This window comes from Drosophila santomea, chromosome 3L (genome assembly GCF_016746245.2).
Source record: "Drosophila santomea strain STO CAGO 1482 chromosome 3L, Prin_Dsan_1.1, whole genome shotgun sequence".
Taxonomy (NCBI): Eukaryota; Metazoa; Arthropoda; class Insecta; order Diptera; family Drosophilidae; genus Drosophila; species Drosophila santomea.
Genome location: NC_053018.2, coordinates 24,143,931 through 24,159,730, shown reverse-complemented (window position 1 = coordinate 24,159,730; position 15,800 = coordinate 24,143,931). Strand labels below are relative to the sequence as shown.

General features: G+C 43.2%; 1 protein-coding gene across 6 annotated transcripts in view; it reads right to left on the bottom strand.

The window, feature by feature from the left end:
• The window catches only part of LOC120447785 (synaptosomal-associated protein 25), a 237,543-nt gene that overhangs the window by 167,503 nt on the left and 54,240 nt on the right, over window positions 1-15,800 (bottom strand). For 4 of the 6 annotated variants that reach the window (XM_039629339.1, XM_039629343.1, XM_044005932.1 and 1 more), the window contains exon 4: window positions 12,776-12,824. The exons of the other annotated variants lie outside the window; for them this stretch is intronic. In XM_039629339.1, the coding sequence (XP_039485273.1) occupies window positions 12,776-12,824 (49 nt within the window). The remainder of the gene's footprint in view (window positions 1-12,775; window positions 12,825-15,800) is intronic. 6 annotated transcript variants of the gene reach the window in all.

Sequence of the window (15,800 nt, the reverse complement as noted above, 5' to 3'; positions counted from 1 at the left end):
CTTTTTATATTTTGGCCAGTTTGTTCTAAAGTTTGTGAGTCTATAGGGTGGGTCGACTATATGGGTGCGATTTAGCATATTATGAAGAACAGGTGAGTGATCTGATGATAAATCTGCTAGTGCTTCGGCGGTGGGCAGTAGACTACGAATGGAGTCATTGAATCTTTGTTGAGTTGTAATGCTATGGACGTAGATTGTAAGTGTTTTTTGTCAAAATTGTGTTAGTTGTGGTGTTATATGTGACTTCTGATGAGTATTCTAGTGCCTCCATAAGCTTTACCATCTGGATGATTTGTACTATAGAACAAGTATCCTGGTAATGAAAATTGTATATATTTGTGAGGTGCGTTTCTGATAGTAGCATTACGTCGATGTTTTTTTTCATTAATGAACTGTGTGAATTCTTGTGTATGCGTGAGACGCCATTTGCGTTCCACAGATATATACGTAGGGAAGCCCATATGGGGATTTTGTAGATACAAGAAGATATATCAGGATATTTTGGTTTTTCATGAGCTCTTGCAAAGTATTTTGCATGATCGTCATGAAGTCTTTCATACTTTGCTGTAGGGATATCATCATAGCTTCGATGCCACTTTGTTGAGTCTGTTGGATATTTGTCAATGTATGTTCGTAATGAGCAGTACTTGTCGGTGGCGAGGATTTATAGTCCGGATTTTAAGGCGGTAGCGAAAGAAATTCTAGGAGTAGGGCTTGGAACAGTTAAAGGTGGTTAAAACATCGGTTACGGAGAGTAGAAATTGTCGTTGTTGTATATATGTGATATGGCAATACGTTTGTTTAGACGGCTCTTTAATTCTTTTTACACTTTGTAGTTTGCAGTATGTTTTTCTCCCCAGTTACTGAATTTCTTCACAGACATATCTTTCTTTCTCTGCTACAGACAACACATATGGACTTAAGGGTGCAGTAAGCCTTGGTGTGGCCGTATTCTTCGCAATTAGTACATTGAACTGGATTAATACGTTTGTGGGGCTCCTCCACGGTGATCCTCCGATGTAGCAAGTACTGTAGATGGTATAGTGGCTATGGAACTTTGTCTTTATTGAAAATAATAATGGCTGTTTTTGCAGAAAATCTTTTGACCTTCAGAGCCTCAATAATTTCGGCAGGTGTCAGTGTTGCTTCAATGCCCTTAAGTACTACTTGCAGCCGTTTGCAACTTTTTATTTGGTAGGTGTACTAGTTTTTACCAGCTCCATTTAGGCATTTACTTACTATACGGTGGTCTGCTTTAGTTTCTATTTGTAGTTTTGTTTCATGAATATTTCCTTTTTTAAGCGGGATAATGTGGAATTTGGTGTCACCAAGCAATGCAACGAGTGTATTACATGTGCGTTTGTACTCTGTTCTCGTATGAATATAGGTGGAGGCCTGGTCTTTTTTAGTTCCCCTACCGTTGTTTCGTTGGGTTGCTCGGTCGCAGGATCAGCCAAGATAGCATATCGGTTTGAATTGTTTACTGCAGAGTTTTTATTGTCGTTGTTAGCTCGATTGATTTTGGGTTTGTCTTATTGTCCATGCCAGTCTGCACGGTCGATATTGTTTCTGCTTTTGTTTTGGTTCTTCTTGCGTGCATTATTGTTTTTGCCAATGCACATTTGGCCACCCAGTGGCAGGCTAGGTTCTTGAAATTTCATACATATGATAGTGTCGATGCATATAAACATGCATATAACATATCCAAATTTCAGACCGATCTGACCACGCCTTCCCTAGCCGCCCATTTGAGATATGTTTTCTCTTACTCTTAATAGTACGGTAGTTAATAATGCTAGCACTCGTTAAATTCAGCAAATGTTTTTAATTAATTTTTTTTAACACATAACCTTAATATTGACTCGTAGAGTAAAAGGGTATACTAGATTCGTTGAAAAGTATGTAACAGGCAGAAGGAAGCGTTTCCGACCATATAAAATATATATATTCTTGATCAGGATCAATAGCCGAGTCGATTTGGCCATGTCCGTCTGTCCGTCCGTCTGTCCGTCTGTCTGTCCGTATGAACGTCGAGATCTCATTAACTACAAAAGCTAGAATGTTGAGATTAAGCATACAGACTCCAGGGACATAGACGCAGCGCAAGTTTGTTGAATCATGCTACCACGCCCCCTCTAACGCCCACAAACCGCCCAAAACTGCCACGCCCACACTTTCGAAAAATAATTTGATATTATTTCATTTTTTTATTGGACTTGTAAATTTCTATCGATTTGCCAAAAAACTTTTTGCCACGCCCACTCTAACGCCCACAAACCGCCAAAAACTGTCAGTGTTGAAGACCTCCTTCGTACTTTCACTAGCTGAGTAACGGGTATCACATAGTCGGGGAACTCGACTATAGCGTTCTCTCTTGTTTTAATTGTGTTGGATCAATTGGTAGGTCACAAGAAATAGCCATTTAAATATTGCTAAAATATGCAATGAGGAATCAAGACCTGAAATTTCGGCTATTAGCTTAGGCGGGCGTCCAACTCGTCTTGATGTAGACGGCTTTGAATTTGAAGACAACAATGAACTTACTGTTATAACAATGTTGGACGAAAGCCATTTGGTATGTTTTGTCTTAAATCTGGCCATATTTCTATTACAATTTGCCAAATTCTTTTGAATGAAAAGGTTAAAGCTTCTCACTTTGGTGTTGATTTCAACCTTTTTCTCTGTGCTTAAGTCGAATTCTTTCAGTTCATCATAAATCCAACTCGAAACGGAAGATGCGCTACGATTGTTTTGTATGTAGATATCAAGCAGTTGCTAATAAGCGAACTCAAACACAGCTGTAATATTAAGGATTATACACATCGGAGCCAAAAGGAGCAAAAAAGATTTTTAAAATTAGTTTATATACACTTTGCACTATAATGACACATAATTACTCTTTAGCACAAATTGGCACAAAATTAGTTATACTCCACAAAAGACGGATTAGCAGGTTAGCTTTTTTCTACTTTCGGACAACACGAATAAACGCACACAAAAAACGCATATACAAACATTAACGAACTTTTTTTAATACAAATATTCTACATACCATTGTCCTTTTTTTCCATAATTTTTGTGAAAATGGGTTAAAACACAAAAATTTTGGCACGCTCGCAAGTCAACAACATTTTTTCCTGCGCTTTTTAGTTTCGCACGCATGCAATCAAACAGATGACTTAGAAGGGCTGCCAAAATTTCAGGAATTCATCAATACAATTAAAATCTTTTGATTCATTTTAGTCGAAGTATATACTATTCTAATTTTATTATTAAAACAGGTTTACTTTCTATAAAAAATTTGAATTTTCGTCGAAAAATCGGTTTGCTGGTCCAATGTGCAATGGCCTGTGTTGCTGCATTTTTTAGGCAGGCAGAGAGTGCTCGATCATCGGTTTGCGAGACGAAAGAAAAGTATGCATTGCTGCGTTGCAAAGAGAGCCGACGCTCGTCTTGTTCACATTTTCGCTAAGTGAGCATGCCGTTTTGATTCATTGTTCTAAGTCCAAATATAACCAGAACAATATGCAAAAATTACTTATTTTAGTAAATAATTACCTTAGTCAATAATTGTTAGTTACGCGAACTGCACTTTTCACTTTGTGTTAAACTTTTACTATACTGTTGCAGTTTTAGAACTTGCTATTCGTATCTAAAAAGAAATACGTCTGTACTCACCGTCGTTCGAATGCCAAAAAAAATTGTATTCGAACAGCAGCATGCCTGAGTATGTCGGCCGCGTAGACTTTACGATTTCCGGACAGTTCCCCCACCATCTTTGTACTGGATCGACAAACAAACGATATCTCCCATATTTTTGATTTAAGGAATTTTTAAAAATTAATTTTTCTAATGACAAAACAAAGTACCTACGATTTTAAAAGATGATAAACAAAAGTGATTGTTGGGTCATGCAGCCGGCAAAACTGTGCAGTAGACTAATCTCATACTCTTAATATTGTAAGCCGAAGCAGTTGCGATGCCCGTAGTGCAAACCGCTGTTCTCGCACGCATTTAAGCTTGGGCGCTGCATTTCGGCTGTCTGTCCCGCCAATTGTCACTTCTGCTCCATCTAGATGGTCCGCCTTCCTCGCAGCCACATGTTCCGATGTCTTCAAGCTCCCACACTGAGCCTTCTGCCCCGCTTTCGATTTCTTCTACTCTAATTGCCCAGGATCTCGGTAGTGACCTTGTGCTGCTAGCCACTGCAACCGTTCCAGTGCAGAATCGGTCGGGACTGTTCGTTCCCTGCAGGGCCCTGTTAGATTCTGGGTCTCAACTGCACTTGGTCACCTCTCGTTTTGCAAATCAACTGCAACTTAAGATCGTCCGGCTCCGTCACTGGAATCGGGGATTCGCGACTGATGGATTCTCGGTAGGAATTACGATGCGGTCTGCCACTTCGGATTTCTCAACGAGCATAACAGCAGTTATCGCTCCCAATATCACGGATCGCCAGCCAAGTTTTAATGTGGACATTGGGGACTGGAAGATTCCAGAAAACCTGCAGCTCGCCGACCCGGAATTTCATAAAGCTCAGCGTGTTGACCTGTTAATAGGAGCTAGCTTGTTTTATGAGCTGCTGTGCGTAGGTCAGATAAAGTTGTTGCCAGGACTGCCACTGCTTAAAAAACTCGTCTGGGCTGGGTTGTGCCTGGAGGCTGCGCGCGCCCTTACGGTAGCGCCTTAATAGCTTCTCGCGTTCCTTCTTCAGCCAGCAAGGAAAACAGCATTGATGTTGAACTTGATTCACTTCTGCAGCGCTTTTGGGAGGTAGAAAATTGTCGCGGCCCAATAGTTCAAGCCACTAAGGAGGAGCTAGATTGCGAGGCCCCCTTTATTACAAATTACACCCGACTGCAAGCTGGCGATTACTCGGTACGGTTGCCGCTAAAACTCCATTTGGACTCTTTAGGAGATTCCTATCCTTAGGCTTTGCGGAGATTCTTGTCGCTGGAAAGGAAGCTTACAAAACACCCTGGCTTGAGGGTTAAATATGCGGCGTTCATGAAGGAATATCGTCATCTGGGACATATGTCGCCTGTGCCTGCCTCCGAGGTCAGCTCGTGCCGATATTTTTTCCCACATCACTGCGTCATGAAGGAGGATAGCACTACCACCAAGCTTCGCGTTGTCTTTGACGGATCAGCTGCCACTTCCACTGGTTACTCGCTTAACGATGTGTTAATGGCTGGCCCGGTTATCCAGCCCAAGCTATTTCACATCCTAATTCGATTTCGCTCGCACCCAGTGGCCGTTACAGGAGACATATGTAAAATGTACCGATTCGTAAGGGTCTCGCAAGAAGATAGCTATTTGCAGTGCATTGTATGGAGGGACTCCCCGATCGATGACCTTCAAGTATACAAACTCGACACAGTTACCTACGGCACCAAACCAGCCTCCTTCTTGTCCGTAAGGGCTTTGCAGCAGTTCTCAATCGATGAGCAGGCATCGTTTCCCATTGGATCAGAAATCCTTCGGCGCGATTTTTACGTGGATGATCTTATCTCCGGCTCAAGCACGGTAAAGGATGCTATCAGCATAATGCAGCAGACGGCTGGCATTCTTGCGAAGGGCAAGCTCAAGCTAAGGAAATGGTGCTCTAACATTCCGCTTGTACTGGAGTGTGTTCCCGCCGAGGACAAGGAGTCATTCATGAAGTTTGAAGATGGTAGCGATTTCACCAAAACTTTAGGTCTCGCTTGGGATCCCGCCTCCGACCAGCTATTGTTTTCGTTCTCTGCCTTTCAGTCGCCATTGAGACCCTGCAGGCGCTTTGAAATAATAAGTCATGTTAGTTTCCCTCGGTTCGTGTTTAGCGCAGAGTCTGGTCTTGAGGTGCATGGTTTTTGTGATGCAAGCATTGATGCCTATGGAGTCTGCGTTTATGTGGTTTCTAAAGGGAATCAAAGTTTTAGCCATTTGCTTTGTTCGAAGTCGCGCTTAGCTCCGTTGAAGACCATAACAGTACCAAAGCTGGAGCTTTGTGGTGCGGATCTTCTGGCTAAAATCATGAGGGAAATAGTTGGCTTGAAAGTATTTAAAGGACGCTACTATTGTTGGTGCGACTCGACGGTGGCACTTTCCTGGATCCGAGATGAGCCCGCCAGGTTCAACATATTTGTGGCAAATAGGGTTGCTGCCATTCAGGAGCTGACAGATGTCACGGCTTAGCGTTATGTTCCAACAGCGTTAAATCCGGCTGACATCTTATGCAGAGGATCCCTGCCGTCTGAGCTTAGCGAATCGTCACTCTGGGCGCATGGATCCGCCTATCTTACGGAGCCTGAAAGAGATTGGCCAACAGCTGTTTGTCCTGACAAACCGGTGCTTGAGCTTCGTCGAAGTGTGTTTATCGTAAAGTCGCCGTACGTGGATGTAATTGCTAGCTCCAAACTTGCAAATTCTTACCCCTCACTGCAACGAGTGTTTGCATACATTTACAAATTTTGAAATGGAATTCGCGATCCTGGGCTCACCGTCGCACACATTCAAGAGGGTACTCAGATGATGCTGTGGTTGGTGCAGCGCGCGCAGTTATGGGAGGACATGCAGTCCCTAAAAACGCTGGGAAGAGTTTCCTCGTCTAGTCCCATATCCTCGCTCTCGCCGTTTCTGGATCAATTTGGACTTCTTAGAGTAGGCGGTCGCCTCCGGAATTCGTCATTGGACTTTGATGGCCGCCACCCGAAAATCCTTCCAAGGTCCAATCCGGTGACTCTGGCAATTATTTCGCATTACCATGAAAGCAATCTTCATGCCGGACCTCGAGCTCTTCTGGGTGCAATTCGATCCCAATATTGGCCTATTGGGGGGAGGAAGACGGTTACCAAGGCCGTGAACTGATGCATCAGATGTTTTCGGATTAAGCCGCGGCTGATAGAGCACATAATGGCGGACCTTCCCAAGGAGCGCTTGGAAGGATCTCACGCTTTTGAGGTTGCTGGTATAGACTTCTGTGGACCCTTCTTTCACAAGTCGGATACTCGCAACAAGCCCGCGGTTAAATGCTACGTCTGCGTATTTATATGCTTTGCAACCAAGGCAGTGCACCTGGTGCTGATCAAGGATCTCTCGACAGTTGCGTTTCTGTGCGGACTCAAGAGGTTCATATGCACCCGGCGGAAACCGAAGCAAATTTGGTCAGACAACGACACCAACTTTGTCGGAGCCAAAAATGAACTTCTGGAACTTCGAAGGTTATTTCTCAGCAGCGAGCATCAAGTCTCCGTTCAGAATTTTTGCCTTTCGGAGACGATTGACTGGCGGTTCATCCCTCCACGGTCTTCCCAATTCGGTGGACTTTGGGAAGCAGCGGTGAAAACGGCCAAACATCATTTCTACCGCGCTGTGGGTACGGCGGTTCTGACCTTCGACGAGCTGAGGACGCTGGTGTGCCACATCTCGGCAGTTATTAACTCCAGACCTTTAGTTCCCATTTCAGAGAACCCTGCCGATCTGGACGTCCTCACTCCGGCGCATTTTCTCAATGGTGGTCCGCCTTCGTCGTTTGACGAGCCAGATATAACGGGCCTAAACTATAATCGGCTTGACTCTTGGCAGCGCATCTCCTTTCTTCATCAAATATTTTGGTCGCGATGGAAGGAAGAGTACTTGACGTTGCTGCAGCAGCGCTCCAAGTGGCGCACCCCAAAGCCTTGCGTAGCCGTGGACAACGTCGTTCTTGTTAAGGACGAGAATCTACCCCTAATGAGATGGCCTTTGGCGAGAGTCATGCAGTTGATTCCTGGCAGAGACGGCGTCGCTCGAGTTGCAGAATTGGGGACCGCGTCTGGAGTAATAAGGCGGGCAGTGAACAAGCTGTGTCTGCTTCCCCTTGAGGACTCTGTTGGAAGCCAATCTTCCAACGGGGGGAGGATGTTGGGTCATGCAGCCGCCAAAACTGTGCAGTATACTACTCTTAATATTGTAAGCCGAAGTAGTCAGTGGTAGCAGTTGCGATGCCCATAGTGCAAACCGCTGTTCTCGCACGCATTTATCTGTACGGCGCTCATTCCTTTTTCTCTTTGTTATATACCTACGTTAAGCTTGGGCGCTGCATTTCGGCTGTCTGTCCCGCCAATTGTCACTTCTTCGTTTTCCGGCAAAGACTCAACTTGTGCATTCGATATAGCACTTTGTCGGCCCTAGCTGCCGTAAACAATTCGCAAAATAAACAGTATCGGAAAATAAATAAACCTTCTTCGGCTATTTATTATTCGCAACAGCTAAACTGTGATCTTAAAGTCATACCTCTATTCTGAATCACTTACGCGCGTTCTCGGGTGCAGAAGTTGGGGACTGTGAAGCCTGAACCGGAGTTACAGGCGCACAATCTTGGTTTCCTATATTATAAGTATTATTCTTATTTATATTATTATCAGAAGGCACCTCTGGCTATGCAGACGATCGGTAACGGCTCCCACGCAAGCGGATCGAGTCTCTCTCGCATCGGCTGTCAACAGAAACGGTAAGCGGACGCGCGACTAACATGTGCCATCGCGCGCACTATGGAAGTCGCGCGATGGAAGTTATGCCTATTTAGGTTAGGGCACCTATTCAGGAATATAGTTCGTTGAACCTAATAACAATATTTCTTAAGGAATACTAAAAATCTATTTGTTAGGCGCCAATTCTGTTATATCGGCGTATTAGTGGCCGTGTCCTGGGTAAGGTCTAAGGCCAAGGGAGGGGCACGAGATTGGCACGAGATTGCCAGCGTAAGCTCACCGATTTTGGATCGTGGGATCTTGGTAAGCTCATCACCTCTTCAACATACCGAAAATAAAGAAGTGCCTGTAAAAGTTCGTACCGCTCATCAGTCAGCAGTCCGCACTGCCCCACAAGCTAAGCTGTAGCTTCATCGTAAAACGATCGGGCAATGTTTCGCAAGCCTAATGGATCGTCGCGGACCCCTTTTGTCAAGGTTGTCCGTCAAACGTTATTGCATCTTTTCTGACCTATTCCACTTCTCGCATCAGCACCCCTTTTGAAAATGTTTACGTACTCATTTTATTGTAGTTAAATTAATTCATATATTGTTGGCGAGTGCCATGTGTAATACAAAAATGTTATGCTATTATATAGGCTATAGTATAATTGTTTTTAGCGGACAACGGTGTTTTCCATCACCGGACAACGGTACGCAAGTTAACGAAAATTGTTAGATATTCACGAATACAAACGTCGCTCTGAGGGCTCTAAACTTTGCATATCAAATGCAAGGCGGATACTCGCCGCTGAAAAGTTTATTTTTTTCCGGGGCTATTCACTATTGGTGTTGCGGAATACTGTATACGATCTGTTCCAGGGTGTGGTGATGATCCCGACGCCGCTGCACGTATCGTATGTAAATCCTTACTTGTTTAAATATTGCCAGAAACACTAACAACACTGCGATGAGCTCAAGTGTATGTTGTCAGCCAAGGATCTCATCTTTGTGGTCGATGAATTCCACTGTGGTATTGTCGGATTCGTTGGACTCCTTGCCGCCCATCTTGAGACTTCTTTTATATCTTTTAGCGCAGCCGATATGATTGTAGTTCTTCCTTCAGTAGTATTCCTTTTGCCGGCCATTGATTTTTCCAATCTTGCAAGTCCTGGTATCCAGGGGTTTTGTGCCGAAAATAGAATCTCGAAGACGGAATCTTTAGAATGGAATCTCGAGAATTGAAGTCTTCATCGGTGTGATGAAGTCTTTTTATACCGACTTAGAGCCTTTTCTGGGCTACTTCGGTCATCGGTCTTCTATGCCAAGTGTTCCCACCTATGAGTCATATTTCTAAATTTCTTCTATTTTCGGAGTCAATACCCCTTCGGTGAACTGTGCCCGTTACTGGAGTAGGATTTCTATGTGACCGATTGCGGCCGCTGAACTGGTCATCGGTCACCCCTTTATTGTCGACTTGCATTTTCTTTGTTGCGTTCCGTCTGACTCAACGAGATAGTAGTACCCTTTCCCCTGCTTTAGATTCTGGTTGGTTTTATATGTGAATCTTAAGAGTCATGATCTTACAGAAAGGGAGTACGAAAGACTTTTTATATTTTAAATATTGTATTTAATCGAATGAAACCCTTCAAATCACCAGGTGATTTACTTATTAAAAGGAATTTTTAAATTCCTACTTGTAAAAGGTTTAGCTGACGTAGTTTTAATTGTAACTTTTCAGTAAACCTTATTGGGCGTACGTGTGTTTCTCTCTTGTTTATATTGGGTTATTGGAAAAGACGTTCTTGTTACCAGATCTATACGGTTCAGTATCTTACAATTTGTTTTGAATTGTCTCTATTTTGTTTATGAAAAGCTGAAACAAACAACCACGTTGTCCTTTGCATAAAGTATAGTAATTTGCAAATTCTTTAATAATTTACCAATATCAGCGATTGAATAAACTATTTCCCAATGTATTGTACCCATCTACCTCATTCGGAAATAATTCCATTAACTTTTAAAGAGTTATGGAAAAACATCTCTTTTATTTCGATCTTTTAGATAAAATAGAAGAGAAGAATTGTTTAAACTTAAGGCAAAATATGTTTTTCAATAAACTTTACGTTGAAAAGTATGTAAAAGGCAGAAGGAAGGGTTTCCGACCATATAAAGTAAATATATTATTGATCAGAATTAATAGCCGAGTCGATCTGGCCATGTCCGTCTGTCTGCCCGTCCGTCAAGATCTCAGGAACTATAAAAGCTAAAAAGTTGGGATTCAACATGCATACTCCAGATACCTAGACTCAGCGCAAAATTTTCAATTCATGTTACCACGCCCGCTAACGCTCACAAACCGCCCAAAGCTGCCACGCCAACACTTTTGAAAAAAGTTTTGACTCTCTGACGCCCCCAAGCATCCAAAACCTGTTAGTGTTAAAATTTCTCCTTAGCACTTCCACTAGCTATGTAACGGGTATCAGATAGTCGGGGACCTCGACTATAGCATTCTCTCTTGGTTTATGTTACGTTAAGCAACCAACTGAATGGATTTAAAACGTAGGAAATAACTGTAGCAACGAATGTATCATGGAACATTAACAGCAAGGAACAAATAAGAGTTTAAATAATAATTTAGATTAACTAATAGTTGTGAAGCACTAGCGTTCTTTGGCCTTCTCCTGTCCAAAGGTCACCTGGATGGCGCCTCTTCAGTCTTTGCCTGTTCCGGTTAGCCAGCGAAAAAGATAGGTGGTTGGTGTGGTCCTGTAGCCGTTCGTTGTAGCGATTGATCTAACCGCGTGTATGTTTATGTCGTTAGGGATGTTAACATTTTCGCATACCAGGGCGCGTTGGTGCTGGTGCGCAACGCTCGGCTTTGGACCCATTGCACTCTCATTATGTTAGAGTCGGACGCCAAACCCCATACTAGTACACAATAGGTCATTGAAGGGAACAATATCGCTTTGTATAGCAATGCTTGGTGGTTTTAGCATCCAGTTCACCTTTCTAAGCTTCCCGCGGCAAGTTGGTGCAATTTTATAGGTGTCAATCAAGGGATGAGCGTGTTCTGTAGTTTAATCCTAGGGAGGATATTGCGCCTCAGGAAAAAATTGCAGTGCAGGTGGCATATTTTCCACCTAAGCGTCTACTGGCTTTAAAGACCCAATAGTTTTGGGTTTTGGTAGACGCTTTGAATCGACACGGCGAGTTTGCTATAAAGGCTGTGTCGTCAGCACACGTTGCCAGAAGGGGCCCGGTTTATAATATAGGGCCCCTTGCGAAACGCCAGCTCGACTGCATCTGAAGGTTGCTCTTTCACCTCTCACTTCGACCATCATTTCGCCCCGAACACAAGAACCTGCATCGCCAGGCTCTTTTTAACCTCACCAGAACCAGGACCTCTTGCTTTAAAAGAGCATGGGGTGGGCCTACTGGATTTATTGAACCTTGCCCACAGGTTGAGGGCTCGGCAGCGATGTGGATATTTCGAACAAAGAGCTCAGTGGCGTTTGTTGTGAGCAGCAGTACTTAGTTCATTTGGTTAGAACTTAGTTCCAAGCTTTCCTGAATGGAAATAAGCTCAGAGCGAGTCCTTCCAAAGATGGCAAAATCGATCACTAATGATCCTAATGCGTAGGTTGCAAGGACTTGGACATTTGTTCTGTGGATACAGTCACTATTCACTATTTGACACTGCTTTACAGGCTTCAAGCTCAAAGTGCCCCTCTTGGATATGCTCCACAACGGCAGTGGCCGAGTGCCTAATTTGATCGACTCCCAGTCGGGCGAATCCCACCTGATTAGTTGACTAAAATATTGATTTTCTTTTTTAATGCAAAAATTTGTTCAGCGTTTGTTGTGATATGTAATAGTTTCTTATCCGTTTTTATTTCACTTGCTTTCGCGTGGGGCATATTTAACGAACGACGGGATCACTGACACCGCAACTTTAGTTTCCCGCATCACAAAATACAAGATTTTTGCATTGCAAAAGGATTTTCTATAGACTCAGCACAAAGAGTTTCACAATGAGCAAAAATGCTTCTGCAGTTCGAGAAAGCATGACTGACAAATAAATGGTTTAAATTAAACTAAAAAAAAAATTTTTTTTTGCAAAAAACCGTAGAAATTAGTCAAAATTCTAAATGTAATTGTATTAACTAACGATTTGGCTTATAATTTGACTTCGGTTTCAGGCCTTAACAGAAAAATGTTCTACCGCTGCAATCAGAATATTTTGTTTCGTGTTATGTCATACCTAGTATAATAAAATAATTGGGAAAAATTCAGTTGTATGTTAAAAACTGTGATATATTGTTCTGTTATTTGGAAACTCACCTCCTTGATCATCAAGGGCTACAAGTGTTCGTATCCCTGCCTCCTTGCTCTGATGTGCAGCAAATTGAAATGTAAATAATTTTTAAAAGTGTATAAGTATATATAGTGTTAACATTGTTTATATATGTAAGAAAAAAGAATTTAGCAGATTAATATATATGTATATATATATATGTATATATGTCATTGTCATTTAATGTGCAGAGTTTTTAAAATATAATTCTTAGAATACAAAAGATTTTGTTAGTACCCATAGAATACCAAAAATTCGCTAAGCTTAGCTTTGTTTTGGTTTCCTTTTTAAACATTCTAGATATGTTTATATCATATGTATGAATCAAATAGTTTCCACAGCCGATCATGAAGGATTTTTTTTGCAAATCGAGAGAAATTTACAAGACTAACAAATTTGTGAAAAACTATCAAAACATCTTTCAAAAGTGTGAGCGTAGCAGTTTTGGGCGGTTTGTGGGCGTAAGAGTGGGAATGGAAAACTGACAATCTATAGAAACTTACAAGACTAATACAAAAATGGAAAAATATCAAAACATTTTGGTAGTCGTTAGAGTGGGCGTGGCAACATGTGCCAACAAACTTGCGTTGCGTCTATGAAGTCTGCATGCTTAATCTTAATTTTCTAACGTTTATATGGACAGACGGACGGACAGACGGACGGAAAGACGAACGGAATTCTCAGTTTAGAGAGTGGTCATAAGCAGTAAGAGACGACTCAAAGGCAAATTGGAAACGATGGGTGTACTGGCTAACAGCTTCTGCTAAGGCTTTAGCTTACGGCTTTCTATAACTGCTTCTGCTACGGTTTTCTGCAACTTTCGACTACGGCTTTCTACAACTCTCGACTGTGGTTTTTTTTACTTTAACTTATTTACGGGAACTTCGTACGTTCCTATTTATAAATAGGAAATATAAATGCTGTGTATTTTCCGCTCTTTCCTTTTCTTCCGGGACGTGAAAAAAACTGTTCTCCAAATCCAAGACGACAAAAAACTTCCGTGGCTGCAGTTTTTCGAGGATATCCTCCATAATCGGTAAGGGGGAGCAGTCTTATAAAACCCTGACGTTAAGTGGCCGAAAGTGAACGCAGACTCTATTGGATCCATCTTTCTTTTTGACGATGACGACTCTACTGGCAATTACGACGTCGACTTGCGTAATACTCCTTTTCGTTGCCATTTCGCAACCTGATCCCGACTCACTTTGCATTCAACCATAGAGTATCGACTGGGCTAGTGTCTAAATTATATTATTGTCTCATTTGGCACAATCTTTAGCTCGATTTCAACGTCGGGTTCAACAACATTATAGATAGCTAGATAAGTATCGCCGTGTGCCTCCTTTCTACGGGCGCAACCTTCTGAAAAAAGTTTAAAACATTCTGATCCAAAACTTTATACATTTAGCTATTCCGCCGACTCTTGAGTATGGGTGACCTGTTTTAAGCCCACAATACGTAGTTTACTCGGACCGCATTGAATTAGATTAAAAAAATTTTTTTCTGTTTGCCTTACGCTGCCCAAAATTGGGATGCAAACCGTATATTAGCTTCTCCCGTTACTCGTAGAGTAAAAGGGTATACTAGATTCGTTGAAAAGTATGTAACAGGCAGAAGGAAGCGTTTCCGACCATATAAAGTATAAATATTCTTGATCAGGATCAGTAGCCGAGTCGATCTGGCCATGTCCGTATGTCCGTCCGTCTGTCCGTCCGTCTGTCCGTCTGTTCGTCCGTCTGTCCGTCTGTCTGTCCGTATGAACGTCGAGATCTCAGGAACTACAAAAGCTAGAAAGTTGAGATTAAGCATAAAGACTCCAAAAACATAGAAGCAGCGCAAGTTTGTCGATTCATGTTGCCACGCCCTCCCAAAAACTGCCACGCCCACACTTTTAAAAAATGTTTTGATGATTTTTCATTTTTGTATTGGTCTTCTAAATTTCTAGCGATTTGCCAAAAAAAAACTTTTGGCCACGCCCATTTTAAAGCCCACAAACCGCCAAAAACTGTCAGTGTTGAACACTCTCCTTCGCACTTCTACTAGCTGAGTAACGGGTATCAGATAGTCGGGGAACTCGACTATAGCGTTCTCTCTTATTTTGTGAGGAGTTGAAACTCCGCACAAATGCAGATGGTGATCGCATGAGGAGGGCCTGCCGTTGCCAGTTACGCAACAAGGCAAAGCGCAGTAACGGCAGTGCGCAGCCCGGAGAAAGTGAGTTTGGAGACTCTGGGCTGGAGAAAGAGAGTTTGGAGACTCTAGAGGAAGCGAGTTTGGAGACTCGTGAAATGGAGAGAGAGAGGGTGGAGACTCCGGACTTACTGAGAAGAGAGTTTGGAGAGTCAGCAGGCTCAAAGGCAAATAACGGGACACATCGAACTTTGGACCGGGCCAACGGTAAAATCGTGGACTTTGGATCCGGAGACTGGAGACCAAAGGGGTGAACCGTTAGAGAAGGCCTATATAAACAGGCCGAACGCTGGAAGCGAGACAGTCAGTCGAGGAAAACAAGTGTACGAGTCAACAACGTGAGAACGAAGTCAGCAGAGGAGCTACAGCCGTGGTAGTCAAAAAGGACCAAGATCGCTACGTCAAGACGTTCGGGACGAGAAGGTCTCCGAATTGAGACGCAGGTAGCTGAGGTCCAGTACGACGAAGCACGAGTAGCCCAGAAGCGCCCAACAGGCGAAGCCAAACCAAGGAGGGCACAGGATAAGCGGCAGGGATTGTGGTGTAGACCCGGAGAACTCTGTAGGAGACCGCGAACTTGAACCAGGCGATCGCCTAGGTGTGTCCGTGCGATCCAAACAGGCGTGATACGGGCGCCACCAGTCCGAAGCAGACGTGGGGTTGACGTGTTGCTGTTCCACAGGCGTTTTCCTGGGGGATCACAGCCGTTAGCTACCGGGAGTCTGCGTAAGACAACAACTCTCAGCCCAAGCGACGAGCGCCCAACAACGAAGGTCCGCGCCACCCAGGTCGACAGGAGCGGCGAGACAACGGAACGAAGCC